This window comes from Hirundo rustica, chromosome 3 (genome assembly GCF_015227805.2).
Source record: "Hirundo rustica isolate bHirRus1 chromosome 3, bHirRus1.pri.v3, whole genome shotgun sequence".
In the NCBI taxonomy this organism is placed as follows: domain Eukaryota; kingdom Metazoa; phylum Chordata; class Aves; order Passeriformes; family Hirundinidae; genus Hirundo; species Hirundo rustica.
The window spans coordinates 11443793-11468631 of record NC_053452.1 but is presented as its reverse complement, the minus strand read 5'-3'; the positions used below and the strand labels follow the sequence as shown (position 1 = coordinate 11468631).

Sequence of the window (24839 nt, the reverse complement as noted above, 5' to 3'; positions counted from 1 at the left end):
ATTTCCTGAAGGAACAAGGCAAAATACTGAACCATCTCAGCTTCCCTCATTTTCTGTTTCTCCTCCTTTTCCTCCATCAGAAACACAGAAGCAGACGATTCTCTTCTACACCCTTAACCTGGTGCAACTTTGTCCCTACCCTGTGCCACTGATCTTGCCTGTGTTCACCGTTATCCCTGACTTCCACACCCTCTGCAGGCTTCCATCCTCCCCTGCCTTGCTCCCTCAGGAACATGAACTTGCACCCATCTTTCTCCTTCCCCTTCGCCTCATCATTATCCCTTTGTAATTTAATTTAACATTTACAGTCACAGGCTGTAGCTCTCCTCCAACTGCCATCCTGCCAATCACCTCAGGAAATATTTCCTGATAAAATCCCTGCTGACCTGTTTTACCAAACCTCAACTCCAGCCTTCCCCCTGCAATTGATTTTCCTCCATAAGCCAACTGCCTCTGGTTTATCTGCTCCTGCCATCTGCAATTTGGCGTCTTCTGGGATTTCTCTACTAATCATTCCTTAAGTGCAAAGGGGAAAAACTGGGAGACATCCCTGTGAAAATCACACCTCCCGCCTAAGTGGACCAAATCCAAGTCTTTATCAGGGAATTGACTTTTACTCCATGGCTTGCCTTGATGCAACCAGATTTATATAGCAAATGTCTGCAAAGGTCATTGAGGTTTCATTTCCCTGTATCTGCCCAAAAAAAGCATAAAAAATCCATGTAGGGATGAGATCCTGTTCCAAGCTGACACAGGAAGAGCAGTGCTAACTCTTAAAGGGGAAAGGCTCTGGACAGAACTCAAAAGAACAGGTCTGTATTCTAGTTCAGACCAAACTCTGCGACTGAACTCCAGCAGGCAGCTGAAACACCTTCAAGAACGTTGCCCAAGCAAAATGATTTTTTTTTTTTTTTTTTTTTTTTTAATGTGAGGGCTATACTACAGGACAGTCCAAATTTTCTCACAAATCCAACAAAATCTTCACACAAGAGCAAAGCACACACCAGCAGAGCTGCCAAACCACAGATCCCAAAACACAAAGACACCTCTTTAAAAATGACCAAACCATAAAACTGCATGTATGCAACTGAATGCAGTATTATCTCTGTGGGGTTTGCTAGTGCATTTTCAATAAAATGTTGTCTTATATTACGCAATATTGTTTAGATATTCTCCCTCAGTATCTTGAACAGCAAAAAAAAGTCACTACAAAACAATACTATGACCTGGGGTTTTTAAAATCTGTTTTTCCAGTATCTGGTTTCTAGGCAAATCCATGGAGTCTTTCGAAAACCTTAAGAAAGTCTGGAATCAAAAATACAAAAGCACAATGCATTCTGTTCTTTTGGAAAGAAAGAGACCACATTCACACTTCTGGGTGCATATGACAGCAGGTGCACATATAAAAACTGAAAAAGCTGTGACCTTGGAAGCAAAAGCAGCAATATTCAAAAGCAGAAAGCAAAACCCAAAAGAATTAAAGCAGGATACCTACAGAGATGGGATATGTGCAGATGGGATACGGAAAATATCAACGTTATGAGCCCTGGGATTGGGAAGTGAGAAAACACAGATGGTTCTTCTGGCTCATGAGGAATCCCCCTGTCCCACAGACACGGAAGTGTGGCAGTGAAGACATCCCAAAGAAATAAAAACAGCCAGGGGAAGCTACACAGCCTGTTAGAGCAGTTCCTGACCTCTCTGCTGAGGTGTCAGAACATCAGGAGAACACCTGGGGCACATTAGACCCAAGTAAATAAATTCTGCCCAATCCATAGTGGCTCCATGCAGGCCAGGTGTGTCTGCTCCGTGCTTCTGGAATTGAGAGCATGGTGCAGAGATTCCCAAGTGGCTGTGGATAGTCAGCTGGCTCCACACAGGCTAATTTTCTTGGTCTGAAAATTGCAACTCTCAGAGCTGGAAGCAGAGAAGGTGGGAGCATGGAAAAGACAGTGTCAGTTCAGGGGAGAAAACAAGAAGGTAACTGCAGTATTTTTCAGGTTAAGAATGTAAGAGAAGCAGGAGAGTTTGGGGGAAGGAGAAACAAGGATTAGGAGCTGGATCAAGTGAGATGCACTGAACTGCCAATTCCCTCAGCGGTGACACAGGTAAAGAGAGGTGGAAGTGCAGTAGCTGGGAGTACATGAAACCTTAACTTTGTGCTGTCAGTGGTTCACTGCTTGCTGGGAAATGCACTCAGGCTCAGTATAAATCCTAGTGAGAGCCAGGGCTGAGGCTGGGACAGAACACATTTTTGAAAGTGTGGATCCTTTGTGTGGATAAAGAAAATCATTATTAAATCATTACTCATCATTATTAAACTACTTATTTGATAACGCATTTACACAATCCTCTGTTGAAAGGCTGAACCCTACAGGAACTTTATTTCCAGTGAAAGAATATAAATTATCACATCAGTATACATTTTTATCTTAGTCAAAAATAAACTTACCAGAAAAAGGATTTTTGCCAATTATTAGCACATTTGGCAAAGACATCATAATCAACTGTTGCAAAGTCTCCTATAAAAGTTAATTAAAACATTATTTACATCATATATACTGAATGAAAGCAAACATCAAATAGCAACAGCCATTAAAGAGAAATCAATATTTATTAAACAGCTTTATATATTTCAGGACTTCATGCATACAATTCGTGCAACACTTACTTATTTGCATTCTAATTAAAAAAAACCAATTTACAAATATGAGTTACTTCTACAGAAGCTTTGTTTCATTGGTTTGCACAATCATCTCACACAGCAAAATCCTCTTGTGGCAATGAGCTGGCTTAGGGATGTTAAGCCAACGAGATACTGAGTCTCAGAAGGCAGCAAAACCCTTTATATTTATTATGTTCATGTTTCCCTGACCAACTTATTGATACATATTTGTTTTATTGGCCCTAAGGTGCATTTCTACTGCAAAAAATCAGTTTCCTTTATGTCATGCTTTCCCTGGCCTCACCCAGAACGCGGATGTGAAAATTCCAGAGGTTTCTGCTGCAGTGACACTGGGCCAGCTGTGAATATAAAGGTACAAACCCCTGTCTGCACAATCACATGGAATTTTAGCTTGGAAGTGTCACACACCAGGCAGCAAATCTGCCTGTTCCATGGATTCCATCAACGGAGCTCCTGTAATGGCTGTAATCGGGTCAAATCCGCAGTCTAGACAGAGCCTAATTCTCCTGAAGCAGAGTAGTCTTTCTCCTGTTCCCAGATGTTTTTTCCTAGCAGATGCCATCCTACAGTCAGGCTGTTTTTCCACAGTGACAGATTCATTACTATATAAAATGCTCCTACTCAAAAGCAACATATTCCAGAAGAGCCCAAGGCACACGTCAGGTGTCACATTGTAAGCAACAACTTAACACAACTTGCTTTTCATCCAATTGAAAAAAAACCCCAATATTTCCTGAAAAACACCTGTAGAAATTATTTGCTACAACTATACTTGAAAGTTCCCACCAATTAATACATAAATCAAAATTATATCTGAATTGATTAATAGTAGAACGCAAAATATACATCTGGATACATCTAAGACAAATTATAAGGAAGGAGAAAACAGCTTTGACATCCTCAAATATCATGAAATTCAACCAACTGTGACACCTGTACTTCTCAGACTTTGATTAAGATGATTTTCAAATAAAAACAGGACATGAGGTGCACCACCAGATGTTTTAAATCAATATACAACAGATAAAATATAATTAATTCAATGACTATCGTCAGCTACTGTGAAAGAAAATCACTTATTTTTATGTGATTTTTGTTGTTTTTTGGGGCTGATCTTTTGGTAGTATCTCAAATAATTACATGATGCTATCATAAAGCTGATCATGTATCAAAACAGAGTCCGAGCAGCAGCAACCAAAATATGTGTTCTGAATAGACACGATCACCTGTTTCCTTATAACACCTCTGCCATCCCCCAGAGATGTCTGACACCTCTTCTGTCACTTGGTGTTAACCTCAGCACTGGCTTTGCTTGCACAAACCTTTAGAGTTCATTAGCATTTATTTTACTGATTTTTTTTAAAGGATTTTCACATCCTTAGTCAAATCCACTGAGAGTCATGGACACTCACTGGATTAAACCTCTCGAGCCCACCAGAAATTTTGAATTACCTGCTGAGAACAATTCCACGCTCTTACACTGCCAAGAAATTACTGGTTCAGGACCAGAATTGTAATTCCAAATAATAACAAACATGATGCAGGAACAAAAAAAAAAATTACTAATCTAACATAACACCTTCATTTTGAATGTTATACTCTACTAGTGCGGGTTTTTTGACAAGTACATCCACAGCACTGGTATGATTTTTCATTAAACTGAGAGAAGGTTTTCCATAAATGTTATAAAACCACATGGAACAAACCAGCACGGACAAGCTCACAATGAGAAGTGTTAAGAGTTAGGTTAACACAATGCTAAAAATTCCAGATTCCCACATTCATCAGTGTCTGATTCCAACACTCAGTAAAATCCTCGCTCAGTCCAGTGAGCTCTCTCCTGTCCCCTCCCCTGGGATCCCAAGGCATCCTTCAGGGAACACCCCCAAGCAGACTCAGCTTTCAGGAGCACTCCAGCATCAGGCTCCTGCCTCCCCACAGGCTAAGGGAGGCCTCTCAGTTTGATTCCAAGGCATCCATCAAGCCCCAGCTTTCCTGCCTTGGGGAATTTCACAGGTGACAGGAACTCAACTGACCCTTCCGTGAAACAGCCCATCCTTTAAAACTTCAACTACCACAAAGCAGAAATCTCCCTGCAGGCACTGTCGGGAGTGAATATCTACACATGCAAAAAGTAATTCTACATTCAAAGGAGCTCTCCAGTTTGGAGAGTAAATGCCTCTACTCCTGCTAGAAACACCAGCCCTTCAATGTTTGCATGCTGACCAAAACCCTGAAAGACTGGGGAGGGAAAGGGGGGAAAAGTGTATGAAACAGTTATGAGGGCAGTTTAACATAGCTTGGACCATTAAAGGTATGGTGACTCGTTTTACCATTTCTTAAACAAGAGTACTTTTTATTTAAAAAAAGCTCTAATAAACTTATTTCTATGACAAAGGTTTGGAGCAAGATCCACAATCCTGAATCATCCAGAGGTACCTGGAGGATGGGGAATGCTTTGTGTTCCAATAAAGATCAAGCCTGTCAGTGTTCGTGCCTTCTGTTGCACCAGTTGTGGAAAACTAATGCCTGGTGGAAAATGACTTCCATTAGGAAAAGGACAAGCATATGGCTTTAGCAGGCAGCACATATACCCATGTGCAGGGGCTGCCAAGGGGAGATGGGAGGGAAGGGCAGGGGAGACCTTCAGTGGTTGGTCAGGGTAGCGACGGCCGGGAATTCGCACTGCACTGGGAGTTTTGGGAAGCTCCCAGTGGATGCAGGAGGAGCAGCAGACTTCAGCACAGGTTGGCCAGGAGGTGTGGGGAGAGGCTTTCTACCAGGCCAGGGTTCTCCTGGCAGGAAGGAGCAGGGCAGTGTGGGAAGGCACCAAGAGCCACACTGAAGGGACACTGGTGACAGCTGCAGTGCCCAGCTGAGGCGTGTCTATGCGTACAACACCCTATATCCAGCTCAGCATCCATCAGGCACAGGACCAGCTCCTACTACTGCATCAAACTTCACTGGCTCTTTTACAGCTCTGACTTAGATCCTCACTGCATTTACTACAAATTCCCAAATTAATTCTAAGCCCAGTAAATTTCATCACGTTTTTCTAACAAAAATTCCATTTACAAGACTAAATGTACGTGTAATAACCTCTCTCACTGGCACAAAACTTGCTTCAACTCAGAAAATACCAACCAACAATACTTAATGCACCATAGGAGTAACTGAACACACAGAGTACCTGTTCTATAAACAGATCATCATTCATACAAAAGTGCATCCACCTTTACACCAGTTAATAGTGATAAAAAATTTGACCAGATATCTAAACACTCATCCATGCAAGTATCTCCTGTTGATCTTACTCCTGTTACCCTTAAAGTCATAACTATAGAAGAAAATTTAGAAATAATTCCAGGCAAAACATAACACAACAATTACTGACCTGATAGTAAGTTTTTATTTGTTTCACCAAAATAGACAAATTTTGAATCCTTAATGATGCATCATTGTTTACTTTTTTGTTTATCCTCTGATTAGCAGACTTTGGATTGCTGCAAAAAGAAAAGAAAAAAAATACCTTAAACATGCTGAACATTAATCTTTAAAGCTTTCGCTATAAAACAAATGCTATAGTTAATGTGCCAGCACAGCCATTCCTTGTCTTGATTACCATGCCTTGTTTTTCCCTCCACAAACCAATCTGGAGCTGTAGAAGATGGAAAGAGCTTGAAATGTGTCTCTGACACAGCCAGCCAGCCCCACATTCTTGTTTGCCATCAATGCAGCCTGAAACTGGGAGCACCCACAATTCCCAGGGAATAGGTCTGACAGGAAAGCTTTCATGGCTATATAACGGTATTCTACTACCATGAGGCACAAGGAACAAAATGTAATTTTTAACTTTTAGAATGATGATGAATATGGAACACACCATGCTAACACACACTAAACTGTTTTAAATATATTACAGATTGCTGAAATGTGTCAACAACAGGATTATTAATTAGGGTTTTTGTCATGTACTATCATATACTACCAGATTTTTCTCTGGTTTATCTTGGCTTCAGGGAGGAAATCAATCACTTTTTCCTTGACAAAGCAGAAAGGATCTAAGGAAATGCATATGAGTCACCCTTTTTCAATACCTCATGACACAGGACAGCACGACAACCACTCACTGGGATTTCTCATGGAAAACCATGCAGAATCAAAGCACCCCCTCACAACACTCTGAAATGTTTAAAGAATTCCTAAGGGATGGTCAATGTGAAGTTTCTCACTTTTGCAGATTCTTGACCCAGCTGCACAATACAACTTTTGATATTTAATAGTATTATTGTATTATTTAACGATATTATTATTATCAGATAAATGAGAGCCGGCTGGGAAGCTGCACTCAAAATCAAGCTACCAACTTTTCCCTGTCAAACCAGGGCTCCCTGCAGGGATGTGTCTGCGAACTCTGGTTTTATTCAACATCGTCATTAATTATTTAAACAATGGAATACAGAATACACTTTCCAGCACAGCCACTGGCAAACTTTAGAAGAAAAAAAACATAGAACAACCTTCAAAAAATACTATGGCAATGGAGAATGATCCTGGTAATGTGCAAAAGTAATGGAATTCAGTAACTCACCAGCAAAATATTAGAGTCAGAAGCAAATGCAGAGAGAGGAGTTATTTGCTATAAAACAAAATTTACCTGAATATTGTGGTATCATGACTTACTCTGATGCAATCTATCCCTTTGATTGGTAGAGTCACATACTCTCTGTACAAAAATTACATGTTTTTCGTTCATATGTAAGTTACCTGCACAAACTTTATTTGCCTTTTACAGCTTGCTTAACTTTTAGCATATTAGGTTTTTTAAAAATATATACTTATGTATTTTCTTGAGTTTATTGCTATCAGCATTGCTTCGTTGGTAAACACAAGTAGAAGTAATAGAAAAAGCACTGCTGGGAAAGGAAGTCAGGTCATATAAAAAATGCACCTCCAACACACGGACATTTTTAAAAGAAAAGCAGCAGGCAAAGTATCTTTTTTCTGTATTTATTATTACAAATCTAGGAAAATTAGGACAGGGGTAATTGCCTTGTTCCTAATTGCTCATCATCATGTTCCTAAAAATATTATAAACTATTAAAATACATTTTTGAACATATTAGCCAAACCATGTGACTAAGATGTGACCTTGTGTTTATTAGTTCAGCCAACCTGTAGCTGTAAAAGCAACTCAACTGGCTAAAAATAATCATGCTTTGCAGATGCACAGAACTGGACTCCTTTCCACAATGAATTCATTCAAATTTGTTAAAATCAGAAAAGAAAATCCACAATAAATCCTGCTGACCTACAGAGATCAGCTGAAGTCTCCTATTTCTATATGCATATCTCCAAAAGGCCGATTTGGGCCCTAATCTTCATCTTTAATCTTAATGACCATGGGATTATCTCTGGGCTTTTACATCATCTTCAGCAGCATTTCTACAGCCACACATTTCAGATGTCTCTCCCTTTAGAGCACTCAAAACAGGGCACAGGGGTTTCCTGGATATTGTGCCAGCTCTTATTTTAGCATCAACACCAAAATTAGTATGCAACCACAAGAACTCAAAACATAAACGTCATAAAAGCTCAGGCTTTCCATTTTCTCATCTCCAAAGCTGTATTAGGATATTGAGATTGACCCTGAATGAGCAAAAACTTTAATATTTGCATAACACTGGATCTTCATGACACCAGTGGATCAGCCCAGCCAGCAGGAAAGGTTTGGGCTGCTTCAACAAACCACCTCACCTCCCTCTATGACAAGCTGACCTGCTAAGTGCCAAAATGGTTAATTCCTGTAGCTTAAACAGAAACTTGGGGGGGTTTTTTTTGTTTTGGTTTGGCTTTTTGTTGTTGGCTTAAATTGCAGGAAGCAGTTTACTGAGATTGGGAATTTTTGCTGGGAAAACTTGGGCCACAGATGTGCTCTGGAACTCAAATTTTTACCACTTGGAAAAACTCCACTGTCCAGTTTCAAGATGTTCTGCTAGTGCAGATGATCCACAATTAAAATGAGAATGCCGGTCTTGGGACAACCTGGTGCACAGAAAATTTTATTTCAGTAATTTTAAATCTTCCAAAAGATTATGGCAAAGGGTCCAAGACAAACGCCAAACTCCCCAAGTTCCCTTAACACCTTTCAGCAGCAGTTAAAAGTAGGTAGTAGTAACAAGAAGTTCAACCCACTGCTTTTTTTAAGGTTTAATAAAAGCAAGGTAGCAACATATCAGTAATAACACTACTAATCTCTACCAATCATTTTAAATTTAATTTAACATGTACCCTCAATAACTCACTACTTGGAGTAGATTCTTTTTTCTGTTTTTTTGGTAATGGGTATCCTCTTGGCTCATTATTCTTCAACCATGGGAGGTCAGTTGTCTTTGACACTCTCAATTAATACATGTTAGCCATGACTAGGATGAATGACTTGGACAGAAAATTGTTTCCAGTGCTTCCCAGAGTGAAATCCTGCTCTCAGCACCTTCCAGTGCAAACAGGACTTCACCTCTGTGTTACAGCAATTGAGATTTTCTAACCACATTATGCCATTAAATGATTATAAACATAGACTGTTTACAGGCTACCTACTAAAATGACCCCTGTGCTTTTGAAAAGTAAACGTTGAAAATGGAGGGATTCTCCCACCAAGTGGCCTCTATGCTGGTGTTTAGCAGAGTTCCCTACCCTTCAGTCACTGATTTACTTCTACCTTTCAGACTGTGTTAGAACTGTCAGGTTTGTGTATGGAACAGCCAAGCACAGACCTGACAAACCCCTCCTCACACCACCGTTATGAAAGGACCACAATTTGGTCCTTGAATAGGACATTCTTTATTTTAAAAAACCAACTAAATCCACCTTCACTTCCGATATTGATAACCAGCTGTCATCTTCTCAAAGACTCCAACCTGAATGCTCAGCAGTCCTCTTAACCAGCTAAACAGCATTTTAAATAGTATTTATTTAGTCAACATAGTTCATCATCTGAAGTACTGAAGTCATATTTTGTTACTTCTTGAAGAAGAAATAATATAGCAAGATGCTGGCTAGACATTTTCATTTTATGTTGTTTGTAGAACTATATTTTCCAGGCTGGTCCAAGTCATGGCATACTAGTATTTTCTACTAAGCATGAAGTCTTATGTGCAACTATTTCTCAAACAGATGGATAAATTTTAAACATGAACTGCCAAAACCTTCTAAGAGCCTCTTTAAACTCATTTACAGTCCTTGAAAACTATTTTACTCAAGATTTTAATGAAGTACTTGTACCCACATGTTGAAACTGTTCAATTTTTATGACCAGTAAAATGTTTATAATGATTGTATTTTTATTAACACAAAACAATTATGTTTATTAGAATACATTAGGTCCAATGACACTGAAATAAACTGGTGGAAATACGGGATGCAAATTAAATAATTTTGACGATTAAAAGGGCTATTTTAGAACCAGTTTAAGACACAGCTTTAAAAAGCAGCTTTTTAAAACCTGGTGATTCTGGTGGCTACTATAAACATTTTAAAGGCCATCCATGATCTGAACTGCTCCTTTTATGAGGTGGGGACACTGAGCTGCTTCAGTGGCAAACAGCCCAGCAAAATAGGGCAAATCTGTCTAGAAGTCGATAGGAAGCAGAGCAGTAAAAGATACCCTTAAGCAATTTTACATTTAAGAGCAACCTACTTATGACAAGATACATTAATTTCAATAGCAATAAACCAGACAGGAGCATCTATCCCAATAATGCATTAGTTTAAAACTCCTGATTACATAGAGAACTTCAGTGATTTTGAAATACTACCAGTGTCATGAATCACAGATTGAGACTTCATATAATCAGGGATTATGTGTCTTTAATTTTTCATTGACCAAAAATCTATCAGAAATGGGAATGTGATAGCTTAATGGCCTCATGCTTAAATCTATGCAGACTGCAAACCAGTTGTGTCCTCCCTGCCTCCCTTGCCATCTGTTCCTTGATGGTACTTAATGATTAAGTCTGGTATCATAACGCACCCTAATTTGAAATATACCGTTGTTTGAATGTATTTGGTGAGTTCAGTGAAATGTTACCCTGTGGTTTAGCTTACAGCAGGACAGCATGTACTTGTACAAATAAATGCTGCACGCCTAATAAAGTTTCTTTTCTGCAAAGTCCTTTTAACTGGAATGCTGAGGTTCACTCTTGGTATCTGCCAAATATTTCAGTAATTACTGATAACAGAATTTGGGGATAGACTTCAACTAATAAAGCAGCATCTTCATTATCTACTACTGGCAAGAAAATAGTAGGCACGCTCAAAATGTGTTTTACAAGGTGATTTAATAAAACAATGTCTTTTTACTGACAAAACAATAAAGAGTCAAAACAAAACTGGAGAAAAATTGATAATCTTCAAACTGCTTAAACATTTGACAATCTACCCTTAGGTTGTACAACACCTGTATTTCTACCCTCAAGACAGCGCAACAACCAACGTACAGCTGAAACAGTTGTGTAGCTCTGCAGACATCTGCTCGAACATCTGAAGATATCCCAAACACTGAGATACCCTTTGCCACAAGATCAGCATTAATACATCAACTTAAGGACACTCTGCTAACTGCACTTAGCAAGGACTGACTGTGTATGTGCCAGAAGTTCAACAGCTGTATCCAACGTTTGCTGCCTCGTGATCATGTGAGCTTTAGAAAGCAGGCCTAAACATCAAAAGTCATTTGGCCCTTGCACAAAACCCCACTTCCTAGGATTATGTCCAACATCATAAACTGTTAGGAGGCTGAGGCCCTACTTAAAAATGAAAAACAACCAAACCAAACCAAGACCAACTGGTCTAACCCAAACAGAGTGGCTGGTGGGATCACAGGGAGCACTGCCAAGAACATTTCCGTGGATACTGAGCATATGCAGACGGCTTCCCTCTGCCAGCCTCAGGTCAGCATCTGCACGGCTTAACTGCTCCCAGGGCAGCCCCCTGGTGCTCCGGCAGCCTGGCTGGCACTCCCAGCAGAGGATCTGCTGGGTTCCTCACGGCTGCAGGGCGCTGGAAGAGCTGCAGCTGTGCCCTGCCCAGTAACCCTGTGTCTCCCTGCTCCAGGGATGGGGACCCGCTGCACATCACAACCTCTGTGTGGTCCCACCTCAGCGTGAAGAGACCTCCCCCCTCACATGCCCACACTCCCAGGTTTACGTGGCAATGTGCCAACAGCCAGGCAAAATCATACTACATTCAACAGCTCTGCTGACTGATCTTTAATTTCTTACGCCCAGGGTATAAAAAAACCAAAACAAAGTCCAGAACAGCCCAGATTTATTTTTGTTCTCTTTTCCCTAACTGCAGTAAGGAAGATGTACGCAGGTGAGCAAAACGTATGAGAAAACAAGGAAGGCAGTAAAAGTTCACGTCATTGACTAAGCACTCTCTTGTGGGAAAGACCAAAAACACCCCCAAATCCCGAAGTTCCAAGTTTATAGAGCAAGCACTGTCTTCATCATCAAATAGTATGAAATAACTTTATTACTATTGTTTCACCTCGACCTTGACTTTTCTTTTCCTATCACACTAAAAGGTAGTATGCATAAAAAATAAAGCTTCCTGCCAAAAATTGAACCTGGTGAGCCACTGCTGACTTCACCAAGTCGCCTGGGTGAGCTCCCCACAACAAATCAATGAATGTGGAGCAGCCTCTGCTCCACAGCTGGCAAAAGGTAATCTGGCTGCCACCAAATCAACAATCGCCACCCACAAAATGAAAATCCATAGGATTCAGAGCAGCACAGAACACTTAACACACAAAATAAACACACCTAGGTATTAAAACTTTGAGAACTCATAGAATAAACATCAAACAAAACTTTCTATTGAGGAAAAACATATGAGAACCAGAAAGTCTCACAAACACATTCTACTCCAACAAATCTAAATCTCTTCCAAGGGACATCTTATTGGTTTGCTTGGTTGGTTTTAGAGGATTTTTTTAACTACATAAGGTTTAGCAGGAAACATCATCTGAAAAGGGAGAATGAAACTGCTGTAGTACTCGCACCACGCAGTTTTCGAAACTAAACCAAACCCATAAAGTGTCCAAGGATGCAAGAGTGTACAGGCCAAAGGTCAGGAAAGCAAGAAGATGGACATACCACAGAAGCAAAATATTGAGGGATCATGAAGTCTGAAGTTTTGACTTTTACTTCAAGCACAGCATGTTATTTTCCCTCTCAGAGCCAACATTTTTTACTTCTGAAATGAGTCCAAATTTTCAAGACCTATTCAGTTTAGTACCAATTAACAAAGCAGTTGAGAACTACTTGACTTTGCGATTAACACCTCAAAGCAACTGACCATGAGAACGCTGCAAACACTGCCACCCCCAGTGATCCTGTGACAAGAGTAAGATCAGCTTTACACACAAGCATTGCCAGATCTGCATCACAAGATGCAGCATGACTTGGCACCAAACATCCCAGGGCACTGCAGTCAGGAAACGTTTTCACTGCGCACCTCGGGAGGATCACTCTGCTAACATGCAGGTATTCGTTTGGAAGAAACATCAAGTTATAAAAGAAGCAGAATAGGACCAGCAAGTCGTCATCACTGCCAGGAAGCAGCAAGCAGTACGGAAGAGAAGACAATAAACACTTACTGCCTCGAGCAAATGACATTTGTAGAGCTAACACGCTAAGACCTTTAAAATATTAATATAAAGGAAAAATACTATGTAGCGTTTAAAAGCAATATACATTTATGCAGTCTTCTTTACTTAAGCTTAAAAAAACCCCAAACTTTTAAGAGGAGTCTCTAAGTTTTTTTCTTCTATCCTAACTAACGGCACCACAGCAACATATACTTTGCTTTTTCTGATAATCATAGCACTACCAAAAATGATTTCTACTTTGAAAGACTTAGAAAAGCATTCACTCATTTTACTCTTGACTTTAAACTTGGCTGAAGCTACAAATTCTCAAAAAAAAAATAGTTCTTATTTCAGAGTCACAATAGCCTGACCAGAGGCAAACACCTCGGTACTCGGCATTAAGAACTACAGGAAATACTGATGTGTGATCAGCCAAGTGAGATTGTACCAAAGCTACACAAATATCACAGTTTTAGTGACTAGAAAGATCTTCAGTTGTAAAAATTGCACCACACAGATCTCCATGAAATACCTTTGGTTGGAACACCATGACTGTAGATAATTTCCTTTGTTATAAAGGGAAACAAACCTTCTATAAGTAAACTATTCATAAAATGCATATTTTCATCTTTCTCTACACCCATTTTTAGACTAGTGGCAATGTGACATTTGTCTGCATTATCTCACACATCTCTTGGTATCTGTATTCTGGTTTTGCCCAGCACACACAATACTCCCAATATAAAGCAAGTGTATTCCCAAGCTGCAAGGAAATTCCAGCAGACACTTTTTGCTCAGGGGTTTATTTAAGAAAAACAAAGACACCACACAGAGAAAAACTAGAGCAAATATTTCCCTGAAGCTTAAACCAAGATAAAATTCTGTAATAAACCTAAGTGGACTGTCTTCTCTCGCTATAGGAAAGGAAAAAATTATTGGAGTGTCTCCAAACGTGCAACACAAAGATTCACTCAATGGCCAGGAATACAACAGACACCACTTATGAGTTCATCCCTTACAATTTCACATCCAAAAATACAGTATCAGACAATTTTTGCTTGCTTGGGTCAAGCATTATCCTTGTTTCAATTCAAAGCTTTGGCATCAATTAATTTCATCAAACGAAAGGGATGCATTTTGCAAACAGTGCTCAACAACTGCCTCTGGAGCACCTTTAGGACAAAGACTGGACTCTAAAACAAAGCAAACAAACACAGAGACTCACATACATTTATTCCCAAATAATCTTTGACCACTGAAGTCATGTGCTCTAACAAAGCAAGATTTCGGAAAAATGTCTTGATCCCTAAATAATCACTACCTAGGGAAAAGTGGTGCATTATGAAAGACATCAAAGGCAACAAATTGCTATTTAACTTAGAGAAAAAAGAGGAGGAAACAAAAATAAGAGGGACGTATGAACAAACACAAATCTTCAAAGTCCCTCCTTAACAGAAGAAACAAATAAGGGAGATCCAGAAGTACATCTCAAATTTGGCATTGGATAAGATGAGCTTGATTTAGCACCCAAAATCTGTTAACTAGGTTAGTTTTTAAAAGAAAGATCAGGGCACAGCAGTACTTCGCAAAGGTTTATGGTGGGGAGATCCCCAGACCAACCATGAAATCCGAAGCAGTGCAGCCTTACCACTGAAGGGTACAAGCTGATCAGCCAGTTGTCTGTGGTCAACTTAAAACTCTGGATTTTACTGCTGCTGTTATTCTTATGGAGTGCTTTGAAACAGCATGTAGAATGCAAAATTCTCTGACAAAGAAACTGCAAAGCCATAGTGAATGTATGTTCCTTCCTTGCCAGAATGCTTTCAAAACTGAGACAAGTTATTTTGGTATTAGATTTAAGATAATTATTTATGGAACAGGTTGACAGGCTTAACAGAAATCTCTGCATGTATTAAGAAATAGTTTTTAACTCAGTTTTTATTCCCTGGCTCAAGGAACTAGCCTAGAGTAAGGATGGGGTCTGTAGCAGTCTACCAAAAGACATAAGGAGACAAGAGCCAAAGAAAAATAACAAAGATGGCACATGAAGGAAAGAGAAAAGAAGTGGATGCGTACATTTAAAGGAAGATGATTTAATTACTAATCTTCAAAATTTTACAAGAAACAAGAATGAACTACAGAGTAGTTTCCTGCTCAGAAATAAATAAAAGGGTAGCCAGGATGAAGGAAGGTGGACATCAGCTTTGCAAAAGAGTACAACAGCGTAACAAAACCAGAAGCAAGCCAAGGTCAAGTACTTCAAGCATTCCATGTTCAACCCATGCATTTTTCCCCTTTATCTATCAAATACCTCAAAAGTGCAGGTATCAGCCTGTGTCCGCCTCACCTGCTCAATTCAGAGCTCACTGCAGGCTGATGGTCCCGTCTAAAAGTATTCATCATTACACTAAGAACTACGTTTTCCTCTTCTCTAATCAAAATCATTTAATTCCAACATCCTGGTGCACATTGTGCTGGACCACTTATAACAGAATTTGCTTCTTTACAAAAAAAAAAGTGACTGTTACAAATTCAGCTTTCCTGAAGAAAAATCTCAGCCCTTCTGCTGTGGAACTACTCTTGGGAGCAACAACTCTCACGAAGTCCAAGCGACACCTTGCACCTGTGAAAAAGCTGACAGAGCACATCTGGGAAGTGTGAATCCATGCCATGAAGTGATAAAGATGTGGACTTAATATCTGACCTTTTTCTAAAATACATGTTCCTACTTCTGCTGCCAAATTCGCTGATTTCCTCAAAACCCTTTTCCATTTCCCCACCCAGCCAGAGCCTAGCTGAAGCCACCTCTCCCTCCTTGGCCTTCCCAAGAAGGAGTTAATTGGGCTGAGTGGCTGTTGCTGCACTCTTTCACACAGCCAGGCAGCTGGCTGCAGCACCAGAGACCGAGTCCAGCTTTCAGGGGAAGATATAGGCAAGCCAGAAGTATGGGCTGGCAAGCTTAACTGCTTGGAAAAAAGCACACAACTGAAGGCTGAGAGCTCAGAACAGGAGCCAAGGAAGCTGTCCACATTCTAGGCACACACCACCAGCGTGGTGGGAGGAAAGAGGCAGCCAGTCCACCTGGAAAATTTCATGGTGTGAAAGGCCTGAAGTGGATCCAGTCAGCAAAAAACTCTGGGAGAATGGTAAAAGGGGAAAAACCCAGGAGAAGAATATAAGACCTCATCTTTGAACCAGTTCTCAACATGTCTGGATGCAAAGATTGATATGGAAAGTATCACTTAATTTATGTAATTAAGACCAAGTAAGGCACACTGGGATGAAAGCAGCCAGGTTTTCCAGACAGTGGATTAAATTAACTAAGTTCCAGAGTTTGGTTCTGTACATTACCAAATCTGCAATACCGTCTGGGTCCAATAGTTCCTTTAAACTAGATTTATTTCCACAAATACAAAGCACAGTAAAATAAAACAATCAAAGCTAAAATACTTTTTCAAGTCTTTGTTGCTTGACCAAATATTAATGGTGGTGGTAAATGTAATGAAAGCCCCCAATCTTGTAACTACTTGCAGCTGTCTCTTTATTCAAAGGAACTAGCAAGACTCTTGTCAGTTTGGGAACCACAACTCATACTAAAAGACTTTCATCATTTCTTACCCAACCCCATTGGAATTCAGTTAACAAATACCAGAGAACAAGACCTATCAAAAGTGGAAATGAATACCTCTCAGAAAATGACAATTTCTGTGAAAATACTGCATTTTTTTGGATCAGAGGAGTTTATAAACAGTACAGTGCTAAGACTTATTAAAAAAACCTGAGGTGATGTTAATCAGGTTCTGGAAAGATATCTCCAGGACAACTGAGTATTATTTTACTGCAGTTGTACTTGGGTGTGCAACAGGTGACTAATCCATTGAATTATAGTGGTTCACTGATTTCAGTACCATGCACAACAGATTTCACTCAAGCCTATGAGCACTTTATAAATATAATGTTAGAAGCATTATGATACAGAGGTGCAGTGAAGGTATGAAGCATTCCTGGCACGTTCCTCCACCTCCCTGCCATGGCAGAACAGCACTGCAGTGATCTCTCGTGCTCTGATTTATTTCCAAGAAGCATGACCCCTTTTTTGTATCAAAGAGCACAAAGATAAAGGCTCAGATTTAGAAAGACAGATGGGTTTCTATCCACAAGTATCAGATACTGACTGATCCCGGCAGAAGGTAAGTAACCAGATACTTCTGAAGAATGGGACCTAAATTTAAACAGGAAATTAGAGACATTTTTGCAAGTTAGGAGCTAATATTATAAACATTGGGAGTCTCCTTAATTAAAAATAAAATTTAAAAAATAATATTAATTGGCCTGTAGCACCTCCAGCAAGGAAGAGCCCTTCAGATGTAACTGAACACTGAACAGAATCTGTGCAATTTTCACAGGTCCTAAAACATCCAAAGGTAAAAAACATACAAAGAATGTGATGAATTCTCTCATGGATGAGTTACCAATAAACTCAATACTGATAAACCCCACAATCTCAGCACCATCAGCACCCTGCAACTATTCCAGTGATGATACCTCTTTCCCCTGAGTCATTGCAATTGCTGAAAATAAAGCTGATCCAGACAAGTACAAGGAGGAACAAATGCTAGACTGACAAACTCTCACTTGTAGATGATGGAGGGCGGGATTAACTCCTTTCTAACTGAACAAAAAAACTTCTCTAACTAACAAAGCCACTTTCTTTTTTGACTGTGTAACTGTTTACAAACCATGCCTAATCCAATATTAACACTCACTTTTATGGTCACAGAATTTGTTTTTCCAACATTTGGCAAGAATAAAGTAAATATTAAAGTATATGTGCAGCAGGACCACAGCATCTCTAACAGCCCCCACTGCCATAGCTCCCAACCACAGACCTCGAGTTCCCATGTGAAGTCACTGAGCTTTTAAAAAAAAAAACCAAAACAAAACAAAACAACCAAAAAAAAATTCCCCAACCCCAGCATTCTGAAGAAAAACACTTTTGTTTTGAAGTCACACAACACAAAACTTTCTGCCACATTTCCTCAATATATGGTAGTAAAGAATGAAAGGAAAATAAAAGAGAAATAAAAATGGAAAACATTGGAAATAATCTGTATTGATGATTAGTTAGAACCAGATCATTGAAATATTTTTGCAAATGAAGACACTCGCTTAATAGGTGGATATTCAAAGTGAACAGGACTAAAAGGTAACACTGGTTTCCACAGTGACTTCACCGCAGACAGGATCACACGGCAAAACATGAAACAATTTTTCCCCTATTTCAATCCTGGCACAAAACCCAAAACAAACTGAACTTTCTCAAAATATGAACAGAGTTCTAAGAGGCAATTCTAAGCAGTAACCAGCTTACATCTCAGTTCCCGAAAGATCTTCCAGTGTAGTGACACATTTCTCAAATATATTTTATTTGTATGCCAATGCTTTTAGGCACACCTCCAGTTTTGAGGGAGTTTTCACTGTCCTGAATACCAAGCTATTTTTTTTATAATTTACATCTCCAACGTATATTTTTGCACATACACACCTAATGCCTCCTAAGTACCGTAATCATGGTATGGGGTCAGGGATGCACAAAACCACAGCCAAATTCAACACACAGTGCCTTAGGCATAGGAATGTTCCTTCTCCACAGTTTTCCATTTTACACACATGCATCAGGTATCAATTTATACTCGGTATTAAAAACTGACTGGAAAAAATTTAAGACTATATTCTTCAAAATCACTTTATTCCAGTGCTTAATCTGCCTTCTAGCTGTCAAACTTTTTTATCCCATAGAAGCTCTACATATCAAATGCATGGCCACAGCTGAAAATCTACTTACTTTATGTAGTCCAAGAAAAAAAAGGAGTCATAAAATAAAAACAGTATTCTTCAGTGAAATGCATCACTTAAAATTCTTATTAAAGTGTGCCAGAACCCACTCAGAATTTTTTTTTTTGTTAAAAAAGTTCTATTCCACCAAGTTTTCCATGTTTTTCAACATTAGAGTGACTATTAGAAGTGAGTCTTAGTTGTACAAAGGAAGGTGACAAAGAAAATACTGGTTTCAAAAGGCTGTGAATTCACACTTGAATGTGGTAAACTGTTGCTCTTTTGACACATATTAGTTATACGAGTTGAACACCAAGGGTAAAAACTTTTAAAGCACTAAATACGAATAAAAGCTGTAAACAGAGTAAGAGGATGCCCATCTCTGAGCAGTGTTCCTGAGGAGCAGCTGCCAACACAAGCTGCTCACGCACTGATGGATGTACCCAGCCAGCTGTAAGTCCACAGCTTTTCATACCTATACTGCAAATAGATGCATTTCTCTGCAGAAACTCAAAACATATTTAAAAAAAAAGAAAAAAAAGGTATGTAGAAATTTTTGCAGTAGTAACACTTTTATGATTATATCACTAGACACCTGACAAGTGTTACTCCCCAGCATGACAGTAGTGGGCAACATTCCAGTCAAAACTATGATTAACAGAGAGCCACTGTAAAGGATTTATTTCTGACAACCAGAGTTTTCAATAAACAGTTTATAAACCCATGCAAAAACGTTTCTTCTGTCGGCTATAGCCAGAAAACACTCTACACTCACACTTAAAGCATCAGCTTTACTGTTCAGCTGCTGTCTACTCTAATTTGGAAGCACGGAAAATGAAGAGGAAGGAGTTTAAGGGGCAGTCCTTTTACTCATTGCACACCCCGGTGTGAGCTGCACGCCATCCTTAAGTTGCATGTCACGTGCACCAAGGTATGGATTAGAACCTTATTAGACAAGCACATTTATTCAAAATTTTCTCTATGAGCACGACTTACAGCAGGATGAACCTTTTTTATGCCTCTCAGTGGAAATCTGGGAAACTATTTGCAGTCATCCCATTTTCCAGTAAGTTCTACAATGATGATTCAGCCTGTATCACACTATACATCCTGCAAATACATTGCTTGGATATTCAACTGTGCAGAGTCGGGATCTGCCATGATCCCGAGTCTCCTCTTAACTCACCACATGACCATGTCACGCACGAATGAAAGTAATTTACCAAGGTCAATATGGGGAGAGGGGGAAAAGGATTTTTTGTAAGGCAGCAAAAAAAAAATACAAGAGAAACAAACCAAAAAAAATTACAGCAAGGCAGCGCTTGCCCACACTCACATTTGCAGCATGACTTCGTTCAGATACACTCCATCCACCAATGCCACATATTCCTCCAGGTTGGTCCCATTTCCTCCAGCCAGCGGTCCGAATGTCTTCACCTGGAACAGAACCAGCAGCAGCACAGTGACACCAACTCCACCTCGCTCCCCCGCCGCAAGGCTCTTCTCAAACAATGAGCAAATAAAACCGGGAACGTGTGAGGGGAAAATGAATGCTTACCCAGGTGACAAGAGGGCTCGACATGAACTGCTCCAGAAGGGGTGTAAAGATCTCGTTCTCCATTTTACAAAAAAATGGTTAACATCAATGCAGCTCCTCTGATGCAAAAAATAAAGATAAGTCCCTCACTGCAGCAACTCTCTGGAATGCTCCAAGGATTCAGCTGGAGTGAGTGAACCCCATTTTTACCAAGCGATGCAACAGCAACAAAAGTCAGTGCATTGGCAAGCGGAATTTATCTTCCTCTTTCAAGAAAAAATGCACCCGAAAGTCCATCTACGCGTATTTCAGCCTTTCCATTGATGCCTCACCCTTCCTACATAGCGATGGGGTGGAAGGAAGGAAGGAAAGAAAAGAGGGAGGCTGCCTAGCTACTGGGATTCTGCATCAGACAAAAAAAAAAAAAAAAAAAAAAAAAAAAAAAAAAAAGAGAGAGAGAGAGAGAGGAAGGAAAAATCTGCTTCAGCAGCGGCAGCGTCTCAGAAAGGAAGGAGAAATTCCAGCGAAACTCCTCAAGCTCATCCTGCCCATTCCCCACAAAAAAAGCCCCAAGCCCGGGCGAGGGGAGCAGCGAGGGCAGCGACCCCCGCCCCTCTCGCAGCCAAGCCCCCCGGGCTGCGACTGCACCAAAGCTCCGCTGCCCCCCCCGCACTGGCACCGACAGGGAACCGACCCCCGGAGGGATCAGGGCTATTTTAAATCAGTTCTCTTTTCTATCCCTTCCCTTTTCCACTAAACTACGACGCCAGAGAGCGGCAGGACGGCACACGCCAGCCGGCCCCACAGCCTCGCCCTTCCCCCGCGCTGGCCGCTCCCCTCAAGCTCCGCTCTCCCCTCGCCGCTCCCCGCAGCGCCCCCCGACCCCTCCTCAGCTGCTCTCCTGCCGCTCCGCCACCGCTTCCGCGGCACCAGCTCCGCTCCCCACGACCGTCCTCCCGATCTGCGGAGCCACCTCGCCTCAGCCAGCGCGGCCGTGCCGCATCGCTCGCCCCCTCCTCGTCCTCCTTCCCTCCCTGCCTCCCTACGCTCTCCCTTCCCCACGGCCGGCCCCAGCGTGCGGATCCCTCCGCCCCGAGCCGGGTATCCCTCCGCCGTCGCTCGGGGATGGCGGCGCGATTAGAAAGGGGCGGGGCCGCGGCGAAACCGCTGCAGGACTCGCGCCCGGCGCGCGCGCGCGCGATGCGGCTGCGGGCGTCGCTCAGCCTTCGGTGTGAGGGGGAGAGAATCTACTCCCTTCCCCGCTCCGGGAATAAAGGTGCCCCTGAGGGCTGATAAGGCTCTTCCAATCACCCTTTTGCGGGAATAGACGTGCCCGTGAGGGAGATGTTCTTCCATTCCTCTTTTGTGTAATAAAGATGCCCGTAAGGGAAAAACTCAGCGCGGGAGGGATATTCTCTATTTCCCTTAGGAAAATAAAGGTGCCCGTCAGGGGGAAAATGGGGGAGGGAAAGATACTCTTTCATTCTCCTTTGAGGAATAAAGGTGCCCGCGAGGGGCAAACAGCCCTGAAGAATAAATGGGCCCGTAAGGGGAAAAGCACGTGAGAGAGGGAGAGGCTCTTCCAATCGCTTCTTGTGCAACGAAGGTGCCCGTGAGGGAAAAAGGGCGGGAACGAGAGGCTCTTCCTTTCCCCGTGGGGAATAAAGGTACCCGTGAGGGTAAAAATGTGTGAGGGAGGCAGATGCTCTTCCATTCCCCCCCCTAGACAATAAAGGTGCCCCTGAGGGGAAAACTTAGCTCAGGAGGAATATTCTCCATTTACCTTAGCAGAATAAAAAACACATGAGGGAAGGGAGAGAAGGAGATGCTCTCCCATTCCTCTTTAGGGAAATAAAGGTGCCCGTGAGGGAAGGAAAAAGAGCCGGAGAAAGAGGCTCTTCCAATCACCTCTTGTGCAATGAAGGTGCCCATGAAGAAAAAACTCACTGCAGGAGGGATATTCTCCATTTCCTTTAGGAGAATAAAGGCACCCATGAGGAAAAAAGCCCAGGAGGGAGAGAGAAAGTAAGGGAGAGGCTCTTCCATTCCCCTTGGGGGAATAAAGGGGCCTGTAAGAAGAAAACCTGGCGTGGGTGGGAGGGAGATGCTCTCCTGTTCCCCTCATGTGGACTAAAGATGCGTGTGAGGGGAGAAGGGTGGGAAGAAGATGCTCTTCCATTCCCCTCTTGGGGAATAAAGGTACCCATGAGGGAAAAGCTTGGTGTGGGAGAGAGATGGCTTTCCATTCCCCTTTTAGGGAGTAAAGGTATCCATGAGGGACAAAGTGTGGGAGAAAAAGATGCTCTTTCATTCACCTTTGGGGAATAAAGGTGCCCATGAGAGAAAAACTCAGTGCAGGACCGAGATGTTCTTCCATTTCCGTTTTTGACAATAAAGGTGCCTATGAGGGGAAAAACTCATACCCTCAGGAAGCGGTATCCAGAAGCAGGACGGGTTTTCTCCTCAGAAGGTGGAATCCAGACACACCCATGTTAAGGTAAAATCCAACTTTCTGGAAAGGTTTTGTTGGGGAATCGGAGGAAGACAAGCAGTGTGTTGGCCTGATCCATTGTCCCTTCTCTGAGCCTTCTCCTGCTTCTTGTGGTTCCGGTATGCAACCCGGCATTAATATGCATGGATATATCTGCTCAATACATTATGTGGTTCATTGACAAAGTATTTTACAAAATCTCAAATTAATTCCAGCTTGTCTTCTGTGTGGTATAAATTAAATTGCAGCAGCATTTATTCAAATACCTTTAGTTTTGCACACCCAATTTAAAGAAAAACAAACAAACAAATCCCACAAAACATTGCAATAGAAGTGACTGAAATTAGGTGCTTTTGAAAAAAAATCAAGTCACAGCTAAACAGGTAAGGTTTTTCTTAACCCAAATACCAGATATACATTTTTATTAATGTCCAAGATTGGGGAAAAAAAACAATTCCAATTGTGACTTGTTTCCCATGAAGAATGCCTAAGTAACAGATTAGGAAAATAAATTATGGACCTTGTAATATTAGTCAGTCTTTTGCATTCTAAGGATTTTTTTATTATTATTATTTAGATGATGCTGCATAGTTAAATGACTTTGATTCTCACAGTTTAATTTTTTCAGCAAAAATCAGGTATTTCTCTGCCGAACCAGATCTCTAGAGTGAACTCAGCCCTCCTGTGAAACAAAAGAAATAAGCAAGGGCAAAGGAAAACTCTGCAGTCTTGGTTCTTAGTAAGAACCTGGTGATCCATGGGTGAAATAACTGCCAATAAATTCCCAGCCCCTAAAGGCAGCCACAAAAGCATTTTTGTACAAGTCTGACCAACCAACCACTCCTCTCCCTGTGTCTGGCAGGAGTCTGTAAACATGCAATTGTGCCCACAATGCCATGGAACTTCCCTGGCTCATTCCCTTGTTTCTTTCGGGCCCTAATTAGGCGGTAATGACTTTGGCATAAAGCAATTTCTAGGAATTAGAGCCCAGCCTGTAGAAGTTGATAGCCCATGTAGTAGTAACAGCAGCTGGCTCACACAAACCTTTTCATAATGAGATTCCCTAGCATTAAAAATTGAATTAAATGGTTTTAGATGTTTTTGCTTCCATGCACATCATGCAGTTGGGCTGTGTGCTCAGCATGGCTGTTGATCGCTGTTCCTGCAGAAGGACTGCTTCATTTTAGATATGAAATGCATTGTCAGCTGTTTTACCTCAGATGATTTACAGTTTCTTATTTCAACTGGAGATTAGTACAAAATAGAACTCCAGAAAAGGTATCCAGATGCAGTCAGAGTTTTGTTTTCAGTTTTGGTTTGGGTTGGTTTTTGTTTTCTTTTTTATTTTTCCCAAGACTAAGAGCTCTGAAAACCTGTGAAGAAGCTCTTAAGTTTCTTCTAAATAGCTCCCACCATGTGTGAGGATATTTACCTCCTTTTCAGGTACACACAGACAATAACCAGCGTGAACTGCTGCCAGGGCAGATGTTTGCAGTGGAGTCAGAGCCAGAAGAACCTGGACTGCAGCCACCTCAGCGAGGTGAGACAACTTGCCCCAGGACAGGAAGCTGTCAGCCTTTGATTGCTGAGCCCTTGTTTGACAGACAACCCTTAAAATGAATTAAAATATTTACCTTTC

The 24839-nt window shown here is 41.1% G+C and overlaps 1 protein-coding gene across 19 annotated transcripts in view; it reads right to left on the bottom strand.

Moving 5' to 3' along the window:
* CCDC88A (coiled-coil domain containing 88A) overlaps positions 1-21739 on the bottom strand; it is a 66915-nt gene extending 45176 nt beyond the window's left edge. For 18 of the 19 annotated variants that reach the window (XM_040057675.2, XM_040057676.1, XM_040057677.2 and 15 more), the window contains exons 1-5: positions 21683-21739; positions 20731-21112; positions 20509-20609; positions 6081-6189; positions 2453-2522 (exon numbers count right to left, since the gene is read on the bottom strand). In XM_040057675.2, coding sequence (XP_039913609.1) covers positions 2453-2522; positions 6081-6189; positions 20509-20609; positions 20731-20793 — 343 coding nt within the window. In that variant the 5' untranslated portion in view covers positions 20794-21112; positions 21683-21739. Of the gene's footprint in view, positions 1-1697; positions 1912-2452; positions 2523-6080; positions 6190-20508; positions 20610-20730; positions 21113-21682 lie in introns of those variants that run through there. The other variant, XM_040057672.2, reaches the window with a different exon arrangement.
* Positions 21740-24839: the final 3100 nt, after the last annotated feature.